Genomic DNA, 15,805 nt, shown 5'->3' with positions numbered 1-15,805 from the left:
GACAGCTGTTGGATTTGTTTTATTACCTCAAAATGCTTCTTCACTTTAGTGAGAGACTGGACTAAAGTGGGGATGATACAGGTGAACAGATTGACCTGTTTTTGGCAGGCCAAACACTTAAAAATAAGCCCTTTTTCATGTTTAGTAAATGCATCATACTCAAATTCACCCTTATTTTAAAAGATATTAAAATGTCAGTTATTCAGGTAAAGTTTAGAGGCATTTGCTTTGTCACACAAGTGGGGATAATTTTCTAAGTCTTTCAGTTACTGTTGGATTCAAAACTTTTGCATTTGTCAAACAACCAGCAGCACATTTGCTTTTCTTTTGTTGTCAAGCTTTATCACATAAATTATAGCAGGTTAATGTTACATTAAAATTACATTAAGTTTAATGTTATTTATATAAGGTAACTTTTGTTTGTTATTAGAAAAACATTCATTTTACATATTTGTAGCAGGATTGACAGCACTAAGACCCTCCTTCTGGCTCTGATTGGTTGTTTTTGATCAACATATTTCTGCTGATGGCAGTAGGACAACAGGGAGGAGGCAGAGCAGCATTATTATTTTTTTTAATTTACTCTCCCTACAGATTATCTGTTCAAACAAATATACATAGCAACTTTCCATCCATTTTCTGTTGACCCTTGTCCCTAGTGGGGTCAAGAGGGTTGCTGGTGCCAATCTCCAGCTACGTTTCAGGCGAAAGGCGGGTTCACCCTGGACAGGTCGCCAGTCTGTCGCAGGGCAACACAGAGACATACAGGACACACAACCATTCACACACACACTCACACCTAGGGAGAATTTAGAGAGACCAATTAACCTGACAGTCATGTTTTTGGACTGTGGGAGGAAGCCGGGGAACACGGAGAGAACCCACCATGCACAGGGAGAACATGCAAACTCCATGCAGAAAGACCCCGGGCCGGGAATCGAACCCAGGACCTTCTGGCTGCAAGGCAACAGCTCTACCAACTGTATAATAACTATATTTTAATTAAAAAAAATACATACTGTAGTTTTAAAAGAACCCTTGAAGAGATTTGAGAGTTTGTATGTGTGGTCAACTTTAGAATCAGACAGAACCAAAATGTTGTCTCATTTCAAACTAGAGTTATACCTTAAGTTGACATGATGTTAGAGATGGATATCATGGATTTTGAAACACAAATATTTAATTTAAGTAAATGTCAAAACCAAAAATGTAAAAGCTGTCGAGAGAGGAACAAAATTAGAAAATCTAATGGTGCAAATGTTTGGAAGTTTGAAGTGGAAAATCGGTAGGAACCCTGAGCTTATTTCTGGTTTATTTCTGATCCTCACCACCTGCTGCTGCATGCAAAACATTCAAACTTCATTCTGACTAATCTTTATTTGAATTTAGTTTTTTTCCCCTTCCTCATTTCAATATATTTGGACTTGTCTCCATTTTTTATAGTTTTGTTGGAAAAACTAGAAAAAAATTCTATACTTCTTATACAAGAGTCAAAAATTGCTAAATGTTAACTTTACTATAAGCTTTTCTTACAGTTTGTTTAAAAAAAAAGATCTTGAAGGAACTGAATCAGAACAAGATGCCAAATACAGTAATGGTTGTGAGTTTTGGTCACAAATGGGTTATTTAGATTCTGTTGATAATGACGCCCATACTTAAGCCTGTCGCAATAAGCAATTAATCAATTAATAGTATGCTGAATTAACATGAGCTTGATAATTTCTTTCCATTCTGATTAATATTTTTTATGAGCAGTTTTGTTTACAGAGACTTCATTGCATTTTATATACGGTTTGGGTTGTGTGTGGTTTTTATTTCTGTTTTATTTATTGTTCTTGGTTCATTTCTATTTTGGACACTTGATCACTTCCAGTTCCAGTGCGAAGCGTTCTTTACCAAATTAAAGTCTAGTGGTAATTTAGAGGGCAAAGTTGCATTATGATGCTATTATCAATAGATCACTTGAAAATGATCTCAACACAACAACATTTTAGTTTATCTCAATAAATACTGGGACAATTTGTCGCCCAGCAAAAATATTTTATTGTGACATGCCTACAGATGGAAACATTTTGCTATTTCTTTTCACTGTAAAGTTTATACATGTGTTCTTAAACAGAGACTATTGGGTACAAAGAGTACTTTCTGTTATTGACCTATGCATACTTTAAAAAATTGTTTTCTTAGCTTTAGCTGTAAATTAGCAATCTCACCAAATAGTCACAATCTTCGTGTTAAAGTCTCATCTTTAACCCAGGTGAGGCTGTGGAGGAGTCCTTCTGAAACCGCTCCATTCATCTAACAGTAGAAGGTGTGACACATTTTTATTGCGTTTTTCTGCTCCAAGGAAACGTAAGTGTGGAGCCTTCATTGCTTTATATAAATATTTAAAAAAAGTTTTTCTGGAGAAGAGTGGTCCTAATCAGGAACAGAAACTCAAGAATAGATCTATCCGTACACCGACCCGCTCAGCGTCTTTTCCAGACTTCAGAGATGGCTGCCTTGCTAAGCTCAAAAGGCCAAATGATTGGACCTGATTTAAATATCACACAAACCGAGGGGTTATGATTGCCTTTTGTTTGCGTGTCTGAACACCCGGGCTACCTCCTTCATTCTGGCTTAAGCTCCTTACTGTGTGTTTACTCAGGGAGACGTGGTGTGCTGCTTCAGCAGACTGATTTAACCCTTCAAGAGAAACAACTTCCCGTATTTGTTTCTTGTCAAATAGCAACAGGAACTGGGTTAAAGTAAAAACCCACCAAGGTTCCTTGTTTTAGACAAAAAAAAAAAAGCATGCCGTTCTTTGCACAGCTAAAGATCGCTTATACTTTATGAAAGTGGTCTCTGTTCTTGATTTACCGAAGAATGTCTGTCTAGCCATCAGGAAGTTGTAAAAAGGTTGGATATTTCTCATGAAAGAAAAACTGGCCCTTGTCTCGAAGCCGGCTGTGTGTCACGTGCTCGCCGTCTCAGAGGTTCATACTTCCCATTTTCAGAGACTAATTTGCAGTCTGTGACGCTGCGTGGAGTTCATTTTTACCAAAGTGAAAATGCTGAGACAAGTTAGTAATGCTGTCTTTTTTATCCATCCTCATCATTCTTTGCTACCATGTTTCCTTTTGTTCTAACCACACCTATTATTAGGTTTGATCATTTTGAGCCCTCTGGGAGAAACACCCTGATGATGATTTCATCAAGGACTCCTAACTGACCTCAGTCACATCCAGTTCACTGTATGGAGTCACAGTTCTAGAAATGAAAGGAAATATCAACCTGATCTTAGAAACTGACTAACATAGTTCATACATTTATTATTTGACTTAACAGCTTCATGAGAGCGGGTCGTTCAGAGCTTTAATATCACAAAATGAAGGATTTTGTTTTGATGATGGACTTTCTGAAACTATCAGCTTGTTTCAGCTAACCCCCTGAACAAACTCAGACACTGCAATCTCAACAGAACAAGGAAGTATTTAAAAATAATTACACATTGAGAAATGCATGAGGAGTTATTTATTTATTTATTTTTTAAATCTTATGCAGTGAGCAGTGACTGCCATTAGTCGTATCATGCATGCTAAGTTTGCATTAGACCAGTCATTCATGCAGATACAACATTCTTACGATCCTAATTTAAAAACTTTTTTAAAAATCACCTTGCTGCTGCGGTTCAGCTAATCTGGGATTTCTCTGTATTTTATTCACATCATGAAAACACCATCTGTACTTTTAGTGACAAAAGATATTTCCAAATAGCTGAATTCATCTTTGCCATGGTTGGCAAAAGTAACTTGCTAATGTTTCAGCCAGCTAGGCAGCAGTGCAGAGCAACAGGTGGTGGTGGGCGGGGTGGGGGAGGATGCAGTACTAGATACTGCTCTGTACAGTCAGATTTCTAGGCACTCTGGAACTTTCTCTGCCATCTTATTTAAAACAGTATAAACTATGAATGAAGGATTTTATTTCTTTCAATTAGCATCAGTATCATCTTTGACTTTATGGCAAAAGATGCTCAGCAAACAAGTTTGCCAGATTATACTAACTGTGTCGCCATTGACCACGTAATTTTGCAATTTCACATTTTAAAAATCAATTTGCTTATTGGAAACATGGCAATTTTGACAAAAAAACAAAACAAAAAAGCAACTCACTTTTTTCAATAAAACGTGGCACTAGCTTGAGAAGGCATTGGAAAATCGCAATGGAAAAACTTCTTTCATGCCACACGAGTCATATCACATGACCAACAACTGGACGTTGCCACTGCCCACCACTAAAAAAAACTCCAACCCAAATCTCAACCTCTATTGAAACTCTTGTTAATTAGAAGCAGTTATAGTCTCTGTGTATATATTTTACTTTGTTTTTGCTTGTCCTTTTATTGGATTCTGACCAGAACCAAAACCCACTGGGAATCCGAATGACGTGACTCTTGGAACACTGGTCTTGTTTATCTTTGTGGCACCACGTCCTCTTAAACCATGAACTTAATTTCTGGGATTTTTGTTTTATAGGACTATAATGACACTTGATTTACCAGTTACTATTAATCAACGCTTTTTGGATTAATTATATTAAGAACAAAGTTTTGCTGCCTTCTACCAATTCCATTTTGTCCCATCAACTCTGAAATGTAGCCTGAATTCAGCGATGAAATGTGACAAACATTGACTAATAGTGTGTGCAGCAAAAGAAGGAATAAGATTTTCCATTTTTTATGAATGAAGTCTTTAATCTTTCAGATATTTACTACATTCATAACAAAATACAGCAAAGAACATGTTCATAGTATTTATAGACTAAACAAAATGTGTTGTGTTTAGTCGTTTTTTAAATGAATGCCTTAAAATGTTTTGTTATGAACGCTGCTGATCGCTGAAAAATTTACCAACTTTGCTCACTGTGGGTAAATTGCTAACTTGTTTGATTCATAGTTTCTGGATGTCAAGTGAAGTGAGTCAAAGATTAAAAGTCTGATGTGGGTTAAACAGATCTTTTATCTGAAAATAGCCAAAGTTTCCCTCAGCCAGCTGTGAATCAGTAGGGTGGAATCCTCCATCTTTTTAACACCAACCCTTACAGCTCAAAAACACCATGCAGTCTTCTTGCCACCTGCTGTTGGTTCTCTTTCCTTCACTTCCCTCTGGAGATCCGATGACCTGCGCTGACACCGATCCTCCTCCCGCTGACCTGCGAGGTTTTTGTCAGTTCTTCTGTGGGACGCGGTTATGATTGCTGTGCGTTTGTGTTTGCAGATTGTGACGTCCGCCTGTCAGCAGCACCGTGGGAAAGCAAACTGAATCGTATCACATCACACTGACAGCACTACTGTAGCTAGCGCTAATCTGGTGGCTACATCGCTGAGGAGAGAGAAACCTCAGCACAGAAAGCTGCCTTCTCTTTTACTGCCGATAGTTTTTTCAATGTCTTGGATTGTGAGTTTGATATTTCTATTTGTAGTAACTTCTTTTATACAGTTTACTATTATTTTCATTGCTACTATTGGAACCTAAGGAGTCTCTTAAGGGACATTGAAGTACAAAAATTAACTTTCTAGTGCGCATCACATATTATATTGTGTGCACCAGATGGTATCTGCTGTCCACGAGATACTGATTGGTGTGCGATAAAGTTTTTTTTTTCCTTCAATGCTGCTCAATTTTCACTGTTGCAATGTTGTTTTTTATGCATAGCTTTTTTTAGGAACTATTTTTCTATGAAACTTTATACCCGATGATGCTGTAGCACCTTAATTTCCCCCTCCCATTCTATTTTAAAAATCACGTTTTCGACTGTGTTTTGACTCTATTGTATTCTAGATGCTTTGGAAACGGTTGAGTGATTAAAAATGAGCTTCTCTCCATTTTCGTGCTCACAAGCTTGTCTGTACATGACTTAAGCAGGAAAGAAAAAAAACACAGTCTGGTATGTTGTTGCCAAACTGCGGCCAGGTGACGAGGCCGTGTCTAAAGTGAAACACGGAAACCTGTACAGAGGAATGAGAGGGAAATACCAAACCGGTGAGACGTTCTGCTCAGCGGCCCACGGGTCAGGATTTAACCCCGACCCGGATTCTGAAGCTGCGTGGCCAGGAAAGCGTCGGGCATTTGGACAGTTGTTTGCACAAGAGGAGCCAAAAATGTAGTTTTTTTCGTTTTAGCTTCCTGTGTTTGGGAAGCTCTAACATCCATCCTCCTCCTCCTATGAAGCTGCTCTAAGGAGAAGCAGGGGCAAGTCGCATACACCTTCACTCAATATTCAATAAATTAGAAGATTATTGAGATTTTATAGATTCATAACACACAAATTCTATTCTTAAGAGCCTTTATTTATATTAATTATGATGATTTTCTGCTTTCAGCTAATGAAAACATCACATTATTAAAGTAAAACTATTAAATCAGATCAATAAAAAACTGTTTAAAAACAGAAATGTTGGCTTAATAAAAAGTATGTTTTGAATTTGCTTAAAGGTTATTTTTCAGAGAATGTACTTTACTGATCCCCAAAGGGGAATTGCTTATATACTGACAGCTACTCCATCCAAAGTGTTCAATATTAGTAAATACGAATATCACCACAAGTAATATAAAATGTATTTAAAAGAATATATACATAAAAATGTGACACTATCAATGATGCAAATATGTCTAAATATAAAATAAATGTATATAAAAAAAGAAGAACGCACGGAAAAACATTCATCTATAAATGAATGAGTCCAGAAAGATTTTCGTCTTTTTCATATTAAAAGGAAGACATCTAGTTTTTGTATACTTAATATTTTTCATTGTAAGAAAATTATGTCGGTAATAATTTTACCTTGATTATAAGTAAAAAGTTTCCGTCTGTGTCAACCACTTCCACCCACCTGCTCTACAGGTCAAACTTATATCATTCTTGAACTGCAGTTGGGAGCCACAAATGACCCCAGGGCCCCTGATGGATAGAACCCTGCTACAGTGTTCATGCCCCTTGACCTTTTGGATTTTTGAAGGAACTCAGTTCAGGATATTCCTGAAAGAAAAAAAAAACCCTATTGGAAGCTGCTAGAAGCTAAGATCAGAGTTTTATGTTCCTGCAGGACAACAAACTTAACGGCCAGCCTGACGTACAATTAGAGAGTTTGGATCAGAGCCAATTCATGTGTTTGAATGACCTAGTCAAAGGTCAAAGCTAACTCCAAATGTGGAACTGTGGGAAGACCACAAACTGATGTTCAGACATGCTCCTTCCAATGTCGTTGAGCTTGAAATGTTTTGCAAAACAAAGGTTTAAGTTTCTTACTGTTTCCAGTCATTTCATATTTGTTAATTTTCTTTTATTGGTTTATCACTTAAAATCATTTTACAAGACACTGTGGCAGCTGTTCAGATGAATGTACAGCTGTCGACATTTATCATATGGTTTGAATGACTTGGCTCAAATAGACTCATGTTTCACGTTCCTCTTCTGTTTTTTAAAAAGCATTTTAGTAAAGTGCATCAGAACAGTATCAGAATCTCCTCTGTGTCTTTGGACTGAACAGAAATTGGATCAACATTTGAGTTTGTTCATTCTGGCTTCAAAGTTCTGCTTTAATTCTGCAGCTACGGCAGCATAGTGATGTGTTTCTAGACTAAAGTCTCTCCTGTTACTTTACAGCAATATGGCGTCCACTGTGACTCTAGAAGATGCTCTGTCCAACGTGGACCTGCTGGAGGAGCTGCCGCTGCCGGACCAGCAGCCGTGCATCGAGCCGCTCCCCGCCTCCGTCATGTACCAGGTCAGCGCTGGGATGACTCGTTTCTACCGCTGTGCTGGTTCTCTTTAGGGAGAGATGGTGCTAAAATAAAATAAAATTATTTTTTTATACCAGGTCCAATTCTAATCTTTCTTTTGACTTTATTTTTGTGGAAAAAAAAAAATAATAATAATAATAATAATCTTAGCCTGACCCTTTTGCTGAAATTGATTTCTGCTGTTTTACTCTGTTTTTTTTTAATGGAAAGCTGATTTCTCTCTTTGCTAAAACGCTCATAATAATTCTCCATATTTGTTGCTTCATCTTCACTGTTGTTTCATTTTCCCAACAGCCCAACTTCAACACCAACTTCGAGGACCGAAACGCTTTTGTCACCGGCATCGCCAGATACATCGAGCAGGCCACCGTCCACTCCAACATGGTACGTTTCCGCTCTGCGTCCGTTCTCTAGCTGGGGGAAATAAAAACGCACACAAACTCACCAGAACGGGGCCAGAGGACTTTTGAAGCTGGGATGTGGGACTTGACTGTCCCTACAACACATTTGGTGCTGTGGAGCAGGCGACTCACGGGATCCAAACCCTGGAGCGAGCGGCCCCGGGACAAACGGAGGCTCTGAAGCCGCTCTTGTCGGGAATAGCACGTCTTTGTCTCTAATTAGTGAGAGATAATTGCTCGGGGTGGGGATCAAACCAGACTTTGTTTGGAGGAAGGGCGGGTTCCCCCTCCTGCCCTCTGGGAATTAACTTGCCACAGAAGCAACTATTCATGCATGTTAGGGTCTTGTGAAGTTTTGTTTTAGTTGAGGCTGTGTGAAATGACTGAATATTTTTGTTTGGGTCAGAATGACATGTTGGAGGAGGGGCAGGAGTACGCTGTCATGCTGTACACCTGGAGGAGCTGCTCCCGCGCCATACCGCAGGTAAACTGGACTTTTCTGACTAGGGATGCACCGATTCACTTTTTTCACTTCCAATACCGATATCTGAGATTATTATCAACCGATACCGATCTGATTCAGAAAAATGGCACTGAATGTACTTGAAACGTGTCTTTTCTTTAACAGGCATAAATGTACTGAATTACAAATTAATTTAATAACTCTGCACCAGTACGCCTCACATAAATACACCAATAGCTTCACAAACCTGGTTAAATATGTGAAATGGTAGGTTGACTATAGAGGCCAAACGAAAAAATAAATTGCAACAAACCTTCTTACAAATTGTTCAGAAAGTGAAATTAGAAATCTAAAGTAAAATAAATAATAAAGCATAGAATTAGAATCAGAGCATAGAATTAGACTGAATAGATCTGCCCTTACGGATTGGGCACATTGTCACCAATACACAAACTATAATTTTTTTTAATATTGGTACCGATATTGATATCAGATCGGTATATCTCTAGTTCTATCTATGATTCTGTGACCTTCGCCTTTCGTTTTTCAGGTGAAATGTAACGAGCAGCCAAACAGAGTGGAGATCTATGAGAAGACTGTGGAGGTCCTCGAGCCAGAAGTCACCAAGCTGATGAACTTCATGTACTTCCAGGTACCGTCCTAAACACTACTAGGATGGTACAGATTTTCAGCTGATCATCTACTACGTTCGACTTATTTGAGCCCCTTTGTTTTCATCCAGCGTTCTGCCATCGACCGTTTCTGTGGGGAGGTTCGCCGTCTGTGCCACACCGAGCGCAGGAAGGACTTTGTCTCGGAGGCGTACCTGCTGACCCTGGGAAAGTTCATCAACATGTTCGCCGTGCTGGACGAGCTGAAGAACATGAAGTGCAGCGTCAAGAACGACCACTCTGCATACAAACGGTATTCAGAAGCTTTACAGGCTGCAGTGCAGCTGCTGTCCGGTGCCAACACTAGATGGCAGGATGTTTAAGCTGAGGGAAGACGCTGGCTGGTACCGATCTGGAAGAGGAGAAAGGACAGTTAAATGTGATTTAAAAGAAAAAACAATGAAATATTTAAGACATTAACTTAACATTTTTATTTCTTTGGTGTACATAATGAACAAAATGTACATTTTAATAGTATACAGTTATGTTTTATTCATCTGTTCCCATGCTGAGTTGATTACAAGCAGTTGTAGTTTTCTGTGCACATGCACAGGCTCCTGAACAAGCAGGAAGTGAAGGAACGACTCCACCAGTTTCTCCTGAAGTCACACGGTCGCCTCCGGTTCAGATTGTTTAGTGGTTGTTAAAAACACTAAACTGCATTTTTTTTAATCTTTGCTTTTGCAGATTGTTTTTATTTTAAATGCTGCTTAAAACCAAAAATTGGTGTAAAAGGGATCTTTCTCTGTGTCTAGAGCTGCTCAGTTTCTCAGGAAGATGTCCGAACCCTCCTCCATTCAGGAGTCCCAGAATCTGTCCATGTTCCTGGCAAACCACAACAAAATCACTCAGGTTTGTCTTATTGTTCTGCACCAAATACTTGTTAAAGTGGTCATTTATGACACTCAGTCGTGATTTTTCTTGTCGTTTTTGGAAAAATAAATGCACAAATAAAACCTTAAGAAGCTCAAATGATGTTCCAGAATACAAAATTCAAATAAAGAGAAAAGAATCACAAGATCACATTAACTGCAACAGGAACTTATTTGTATTGGGCTTTATTACCATTATTAAAATATGTTTCTTTAAAAATACTACATGGAATGACCAACAGTCCAGTTGATATTCATATTCATGTGATACATATTTGAAAAATATTGATTGCTTGTGGTCTGTCTGCCCACCAGTCGCTGCAGCAGCAGCTGGAAGTGATCAACGGCTATGAAGAGCTGCTGGCCGACATCGTCAACCTGTGTGTGGATTACTACGAGAATAAGTTGTATCTCACACCCAATGAGAAACACACGCTGCTCAAGGTAAACGGAACGGAAATGATATGAATTAGTGCTGCAGGATATTGTGGAAAACATTTGGATAATATTGTGAATATTGTTTGAATTTTATGATTTGCAATAAGTAACCAGATAATCAAAAAATGTTATCTTCCTTCTTTGAGTTTAGAGCAAATCTAGACCACAAATAGTGAGTAATCTCTGCAGCTATTGGGAAAAATAAAAATCTTTTCATTTCAACATGAAGGTTTTATTGTTCTTCTCCAGGTGTCAAAAACATTTTGTGGCTTCTTATTTTACCTTCTAAACCATTTTAATGCTACACTAAATAAGCTTTACCTGGTTTACTACAAGCATAAGGAGCCCAAATGCTCTGTACTTAAATGGTTAGCTGCCATTTATTGCAGTTCTTTACGATAGCCATTTTGCATCTACCGATGATGCGACAACAATGCATTGGCAGTATATTTGCAATCTTTAATACAGATGCAGAAGTGGATTATTGTTGACAGATATAGACATCCTCTTTGTAACTTTTTCACCTGTGCAGGTTATGGGTTTTGGCCTGTACCTTATGGATGGAAACAGCAGCAACATCTACAAGTTAGACGCCAAGAAGAGGATCAACCTCACCAAGATCGACAAGTTTTTCAAGGTAGAGTGAAACACAAGCATTTTAATATAGTATTCTGCGCTTTGTCTTACTTTTATTTGCACTCTGGAACTGTTTGATTTTTATATCAGGACATAAAACGTGTGATTATACATATTAATTAATTAATAATTGAATTATAGTCGGCCACACAGAGTTAGTTGGCATATATCTGGCTCAACGCTCATTGTAGCAATGTCTGTTCAGTTGGAAGCTAAAGTCTGAATGGATCAGCACATTTCTCCCAACATGACTCTGACACATTATAACAAGATTAGTTTGATTTCCTTTCCTTCTGGCCGTACTGATATATATGTGCAAAGTTCTTGAGCTAGCCTTAAAACACCAGTTGATGGTCAGATAAAGCGCTGCTTGCTAAAATGTTGTTTGCACCAACCCTAAGGCGCTAATCATAAACATTAATTTCACTGATGCTGGAGCTCTATTGTATTTAACGGAAGCTAGTGCTAAACGTGAACTTCCAAATATATCTTCCCTTGAAAGGTTACAACCCAACATTATGATCCACATAGTATAATGCTACTAGTTATTGCTTCTACATTCAAGCTTGTTTACATGCAGTTTCCCATTTCTGTTCATGCCGACTTGGAAAAGAGGAAACTCCTCATTTTTTTATGTCAGCATTACCCAGAAGTTTTATTTTTATTGGTCCCTTCCCTGTCTGTGATTTATTTTATTCCAGTATGTTTCTCGTTTGAAATAAAGGTATTGGGATTAAAAGAAGAAAGAACTTGAGGAAAGGAAATGGAATTGTTGTGCAAATGGTCTTCATCCACTTCAAAATAAGAGCATGAATATAAATGCTTAGCCATTTTAAGACTTCTTAACAGTCAATTAGCAATACTGCAACACAGATAACATACTTCATTCAACTAAATGTTTACCAAACAGCCACGCAAATTATTTTAATTAGCATTTATCTGGAAAATTAATTTAGGGAAAGATAAGTCCTCTAAGGGTTTTGTAGTTAACTAAAGCTTCTATTTGAAAAATTAGCTTAGCGCTTTAAAACTTTGTTTAGTTATCGCTTTAGAGGAAGTGTTGGATATAAATAGCTCTACTATAGTAAATGACCATAAAAGGGCAGGAATGCAGATTAGCTCATTAGCAGTTATTTACTTCAGACTAAATATTCATTTGTAATTACAGAATGTGTACAGTCTGCTCTTCAGCATCTGTTGAATGTCGCTGCTAATGTGTTGGGATGACATTTGAGTATAAGAATTCACATCACATAAAGCACATCTTAAGTTGCAGGCTCTCACTTCACAAGGAAACATCATGCTGACAAAATAACAATTTTATGGTCTAATTTAAACCAAGTTTTAAGTTTCTGTTGAACTGTTGAAAATCCATCTTGGATTATAAATGCAGCATTTACAAGAGACACCTTTGTGTTTTGGGATTAACAGCAACTGCAGGTGGTGCCGCTGTTTGGCGACATGCAGATTGAATTGTCCCGGTACATCAAGACCAGCGCTCACTTTGAAGAGAACAAATCCAAGTGAGACTAAATCTGCCTCAGAAACATGGAAACAATACAGTTCAGACCCACAATTACGATTTGTTGTACATTTTTTTATTTTATTTTATATTTTTCTCCACCCTCCAGATGGACCTGCACCTCTATATCCAGCAGCCCTCAGTACAACATATGTGAGCAGATGATTCAGATCAGGGAGGATCACATGCGCTTCATCTCCGAGCTCGCTCGCTATAGCAACAGCGAGGTTCGTATGGGAGACGCAGACCTGATGGTCATCCGCTCAAGTGATGCATCACACCTTTGTACTTAATACTGTGAGCCCAGTTAAAAAAAAGAAGTGAACACTACGTCCACGATCAGGCTGTTTTCGGTTGCAGTATTATGTAAAAGTCAATCATTTTGGTTACATGTGTCAAACTCGAGGCCCTGGGGCCAAATTCAGCCCACCATAGCTTCTTATGTGGCCCTCTAGATTCCAGAGAAATGCATAAGGAGAATCTTCAAGGTAACAGTTGTTTGCTTAGATGTTATTTCATCAGTCAAATCAAAGCAGTTTTTATCTACATGCTGCCACATTACATCAATCAGACCCTCCAGTTTTTCTGTGATTCACACAAAATCAACATATCTCTGCATTTTGCTGCGCTGATGCATAATTGTAAGGTTACTGGAAATTTTCCTCAAGATAAATAAAAACAATTTGGTCAATCAATCAATCAATCAATCAATCAATCAATCAATCAATCAATCAATCAATCAATCAATCAATCAAGTTCACTTGTATAGCACATTTCAGCAAAAGGCAGTTCAAAGTGCTTTACATCATAAAAACACTAAAATAGAAAGTCATAAAACATCATTCAGTCACCAATTGAGAGATCAGTTACAAACATTACATTTTTATGTAATCATTATCAGTAGATGCAAAATCATTAATACACATCAAATATGTTGGTCAATGTTCCATTTATTACAGTTAAAAAGCGACTCTAAACAGGTGAGCTTTTAATCTTGATTTAAAGGAACTCAGTGTTTCGGCTGTTTTGCAGTTTTCTGGACATTTGTTCCAGATTTGTGGTGCAAAGAAGCTGAATCCTCCTAAAGTTATGCGTACTCCCCACCTGTAGGTGCCAGTTATTTCTTATTTCTATTGCTGACCTCAAGTTACAGTCCGCGAACGAAACGATGAGTAGCAAAAAGTCACTTCTATCGTCACACATAAGTGCAACATTTCTTGCAAATATTTCTAAAGTAGTTCCAGAAAATCTGTTTTTTTAATTGCAAAAAAATCCACAAAGACAATCATGGATTCCCAGAGGGAATGTGAAAAGATGTTCAATATTATCTAATTTTAGGAAGAACTCATCCCATGCAGACAGTTTTCTGGCTGTCTGCATGTGATGAGTTCTTCAGATACGCATCACATGCAGAATGTCTTTGATCAGCACATTCTGCAATGAATTTGACAGCTCAGACATAGGTGGAAAATTTAAATCTTCCTAGAAATTAAAATTTCCAGAAGGCTCATGAGTTGGTTTGATTCACATAGGAATATGAAGAAAGTCAGGATGTGTTGTGAGCTGATTTTTTTATTTATTTATTTTTTTGCCGTGATCGCAGGTTGTGACCGGATCCGGGCGTCAGGAGTCCCAGAAGACGGATGCGGAGTACAGGAAGCTGTTCGACCTGGCCCTGCAGGGCATTCAGCTGCTCTCCCAGTGGAGCGCTCACGTTATGGAAGTGGTACGAGAGAACAGGCTGTCTGCTCCAGACTTGATCAGTTGTTCACAACACGACTGATGCAGTTTGCCCCTTCCGACCATTCAAAGAAAGTCTCCGTCTCTCTCACAGTACTCGTGGAAACTGGTTCACCCGACGGACAAATACTCCAACAAGGAGTGTCCCGACAACGCCGAGGAGTATGAGAGGGCCACCCGCTACAACTACACCAGCGAGGAGAAGTTTGCCCTCGTAGAGGTCTGTCCCATCATCACTCTGAAAACATGATTTCAGACTACTGGCAGCCCGGTCGCTCATCGCTTGTTGCGCTGTTGGCAGGTGATGGCGATGATAAAGGGGCTGCAGGTGCTGATGGGACGCATGGAGAGCGTGTTTAACCACGCCATCCGTCACACCATCTACTCAGCTCTGCAGGACTTTGCTCAGATTACCCTGAGAGACCCGCTGAGGCAGGCCATCAAGAAGAAGAAGAACGTCATCCAGAGGTCGGACCCAAAGCGACGCCTGATTTCACATTGTGCTTAAAGTCTGGTGATCAGAGGTGCCGAAAAAAAATTGATTCTACTGATACAGAATCGCAATTCCTAGTCCTGGGAATTCTGGATCCATTCAAAACGCTCAAAAGTTGTTCAGCGTTGAAGTTGTATGTCTTTGCTGCATATGGCAGACTGGCCACCATATACATTTTGAATAATTCTCTTTGTTTTGAGAAGATGCCTGGTGGCTAAGCAAGCCCAATACTTAACACACGTTACAGTACTTTATGCACAAACCTATTTTTGTTCAAATATAAACGGATTGTATTTTTAAACACTGTAACATATTTTAAGTATCCAAAATAAAAATGCTAAATAAAAACTTCATTCAAGCAAAACCAGAAATAAATTGGATTATGAAGCCTCTGTAAACAAAGTTGGCCATCAAAAAATATCAATCATCAGAAAGGAAATAATTGAACCCATTTAAATTCATCATTAACTGCTTATTGCAGCAGGATTATTGCTGTCAGTTTTTTTTTCTTATGCACAGACTAATTAAAGTTTCTGACCCGTTTGCTGCAGCGTCCTTCAGGCCATCCGGAAAACGGTGTGTGACTGGGAGACGGGCCGGGAGCCGCACAACGACCCCGCCCTGCGAGGAGAGAAGGACCCAAAGGGGGGCTTCGACATTAAAGTCCCCCGGCGAGCCGTGGGGCCCTCCAGCACTCAGGTCTGCCTCTATTTCAACCTTTCTAGCTGTGGAACTGGTAGAGTTTGACTAAAATAAACTTTAAGCAGATGAATCTGCTTAAAGTCACG

The 15,805-nt window shown here is 38.7% G+C and overlaps 1 protein-coding gene across 2 annotated transcripts in view; it reads left to right on the top strand.

Annotated features, from left to right (window-relative positions):
- Positions 1–15,805, top strand: part of cyfip1 (cytoplasmic FMR1 interacting protein 1) — a 32,400-nt gene that overhangs the window by 2,673 nt on the left and 13,922 nt on the right. For both annotated transcript variants that reach the window (XM_044128871.1, XM_044128870.1), the window contains exons 2-15: positions 7,645–7,765; positions 8,076–8,165; positions 8,589–8,666; positions 9,196–9,297; positions 9,388–9,569; positions 10,072–10,168; positions 10,504–10,632; positions 11,159–11,263; positions 12,694–12,785; positions 12,894–13,011; positions 14,388–14,510; positions 14,619–14,744; positions 14,826–14,992; positions 15,569–15,716. In XM_044128871.1, coding sequence (XP_043984806.1) covers positions 7,649–7,765; positions 8,076–8,165; positions 8,589–8,666; positions 9,196–9,297; positions 9,388–9,569; positions 10,072–10,168; positions 10,504–10,632; positions 11,159–11,263; positions 12,694–12,785; positions 12,894–13,011; positions 14,388–14,510; positions 14,619–14,744; positions 14,826–14,992; positions 15,569–15,716 — 1,674 coding nt within the window. In that variant the 5' untranslated portion in view covers positions 7,645–7,648. The remainder of the gene's footprint in view (positions 1–7,644; positions 7,766–8,075; positions 8,166–8,588; positions 8,667–9,195; positions 9,298–9,387; positions 9,570–10,071; positions 10,169–10,503; positions 10,633–11,158; positions 11,264–12,693; positions 12,786–12,893; positions 13,012–14,387; positions 14,511–14,618; positions 14,745–14,825; positions 14,993–15,568; positions 15,717–15,805) is intronic.

The sequence above is a fragment of the Gambusia affinis genome, linkage group LG10 (assembly GCF_019740435.1).
Source record: "Gambusia affinis linkage group LG10, SWU_Gaff_1.0, whole genome shotgun sequence".
Lineage (NCBI taxonomy): Eukaryota > Metazoa > Chordata > Actinopteri > Cyprinodontiformes > Poeciliidae > Gambusia > Gambusia affinis.
Note: the sequence above shows the minus strand (reverse complement) of the source record. Positions and strands in the feature narration are given on the sequence as shown.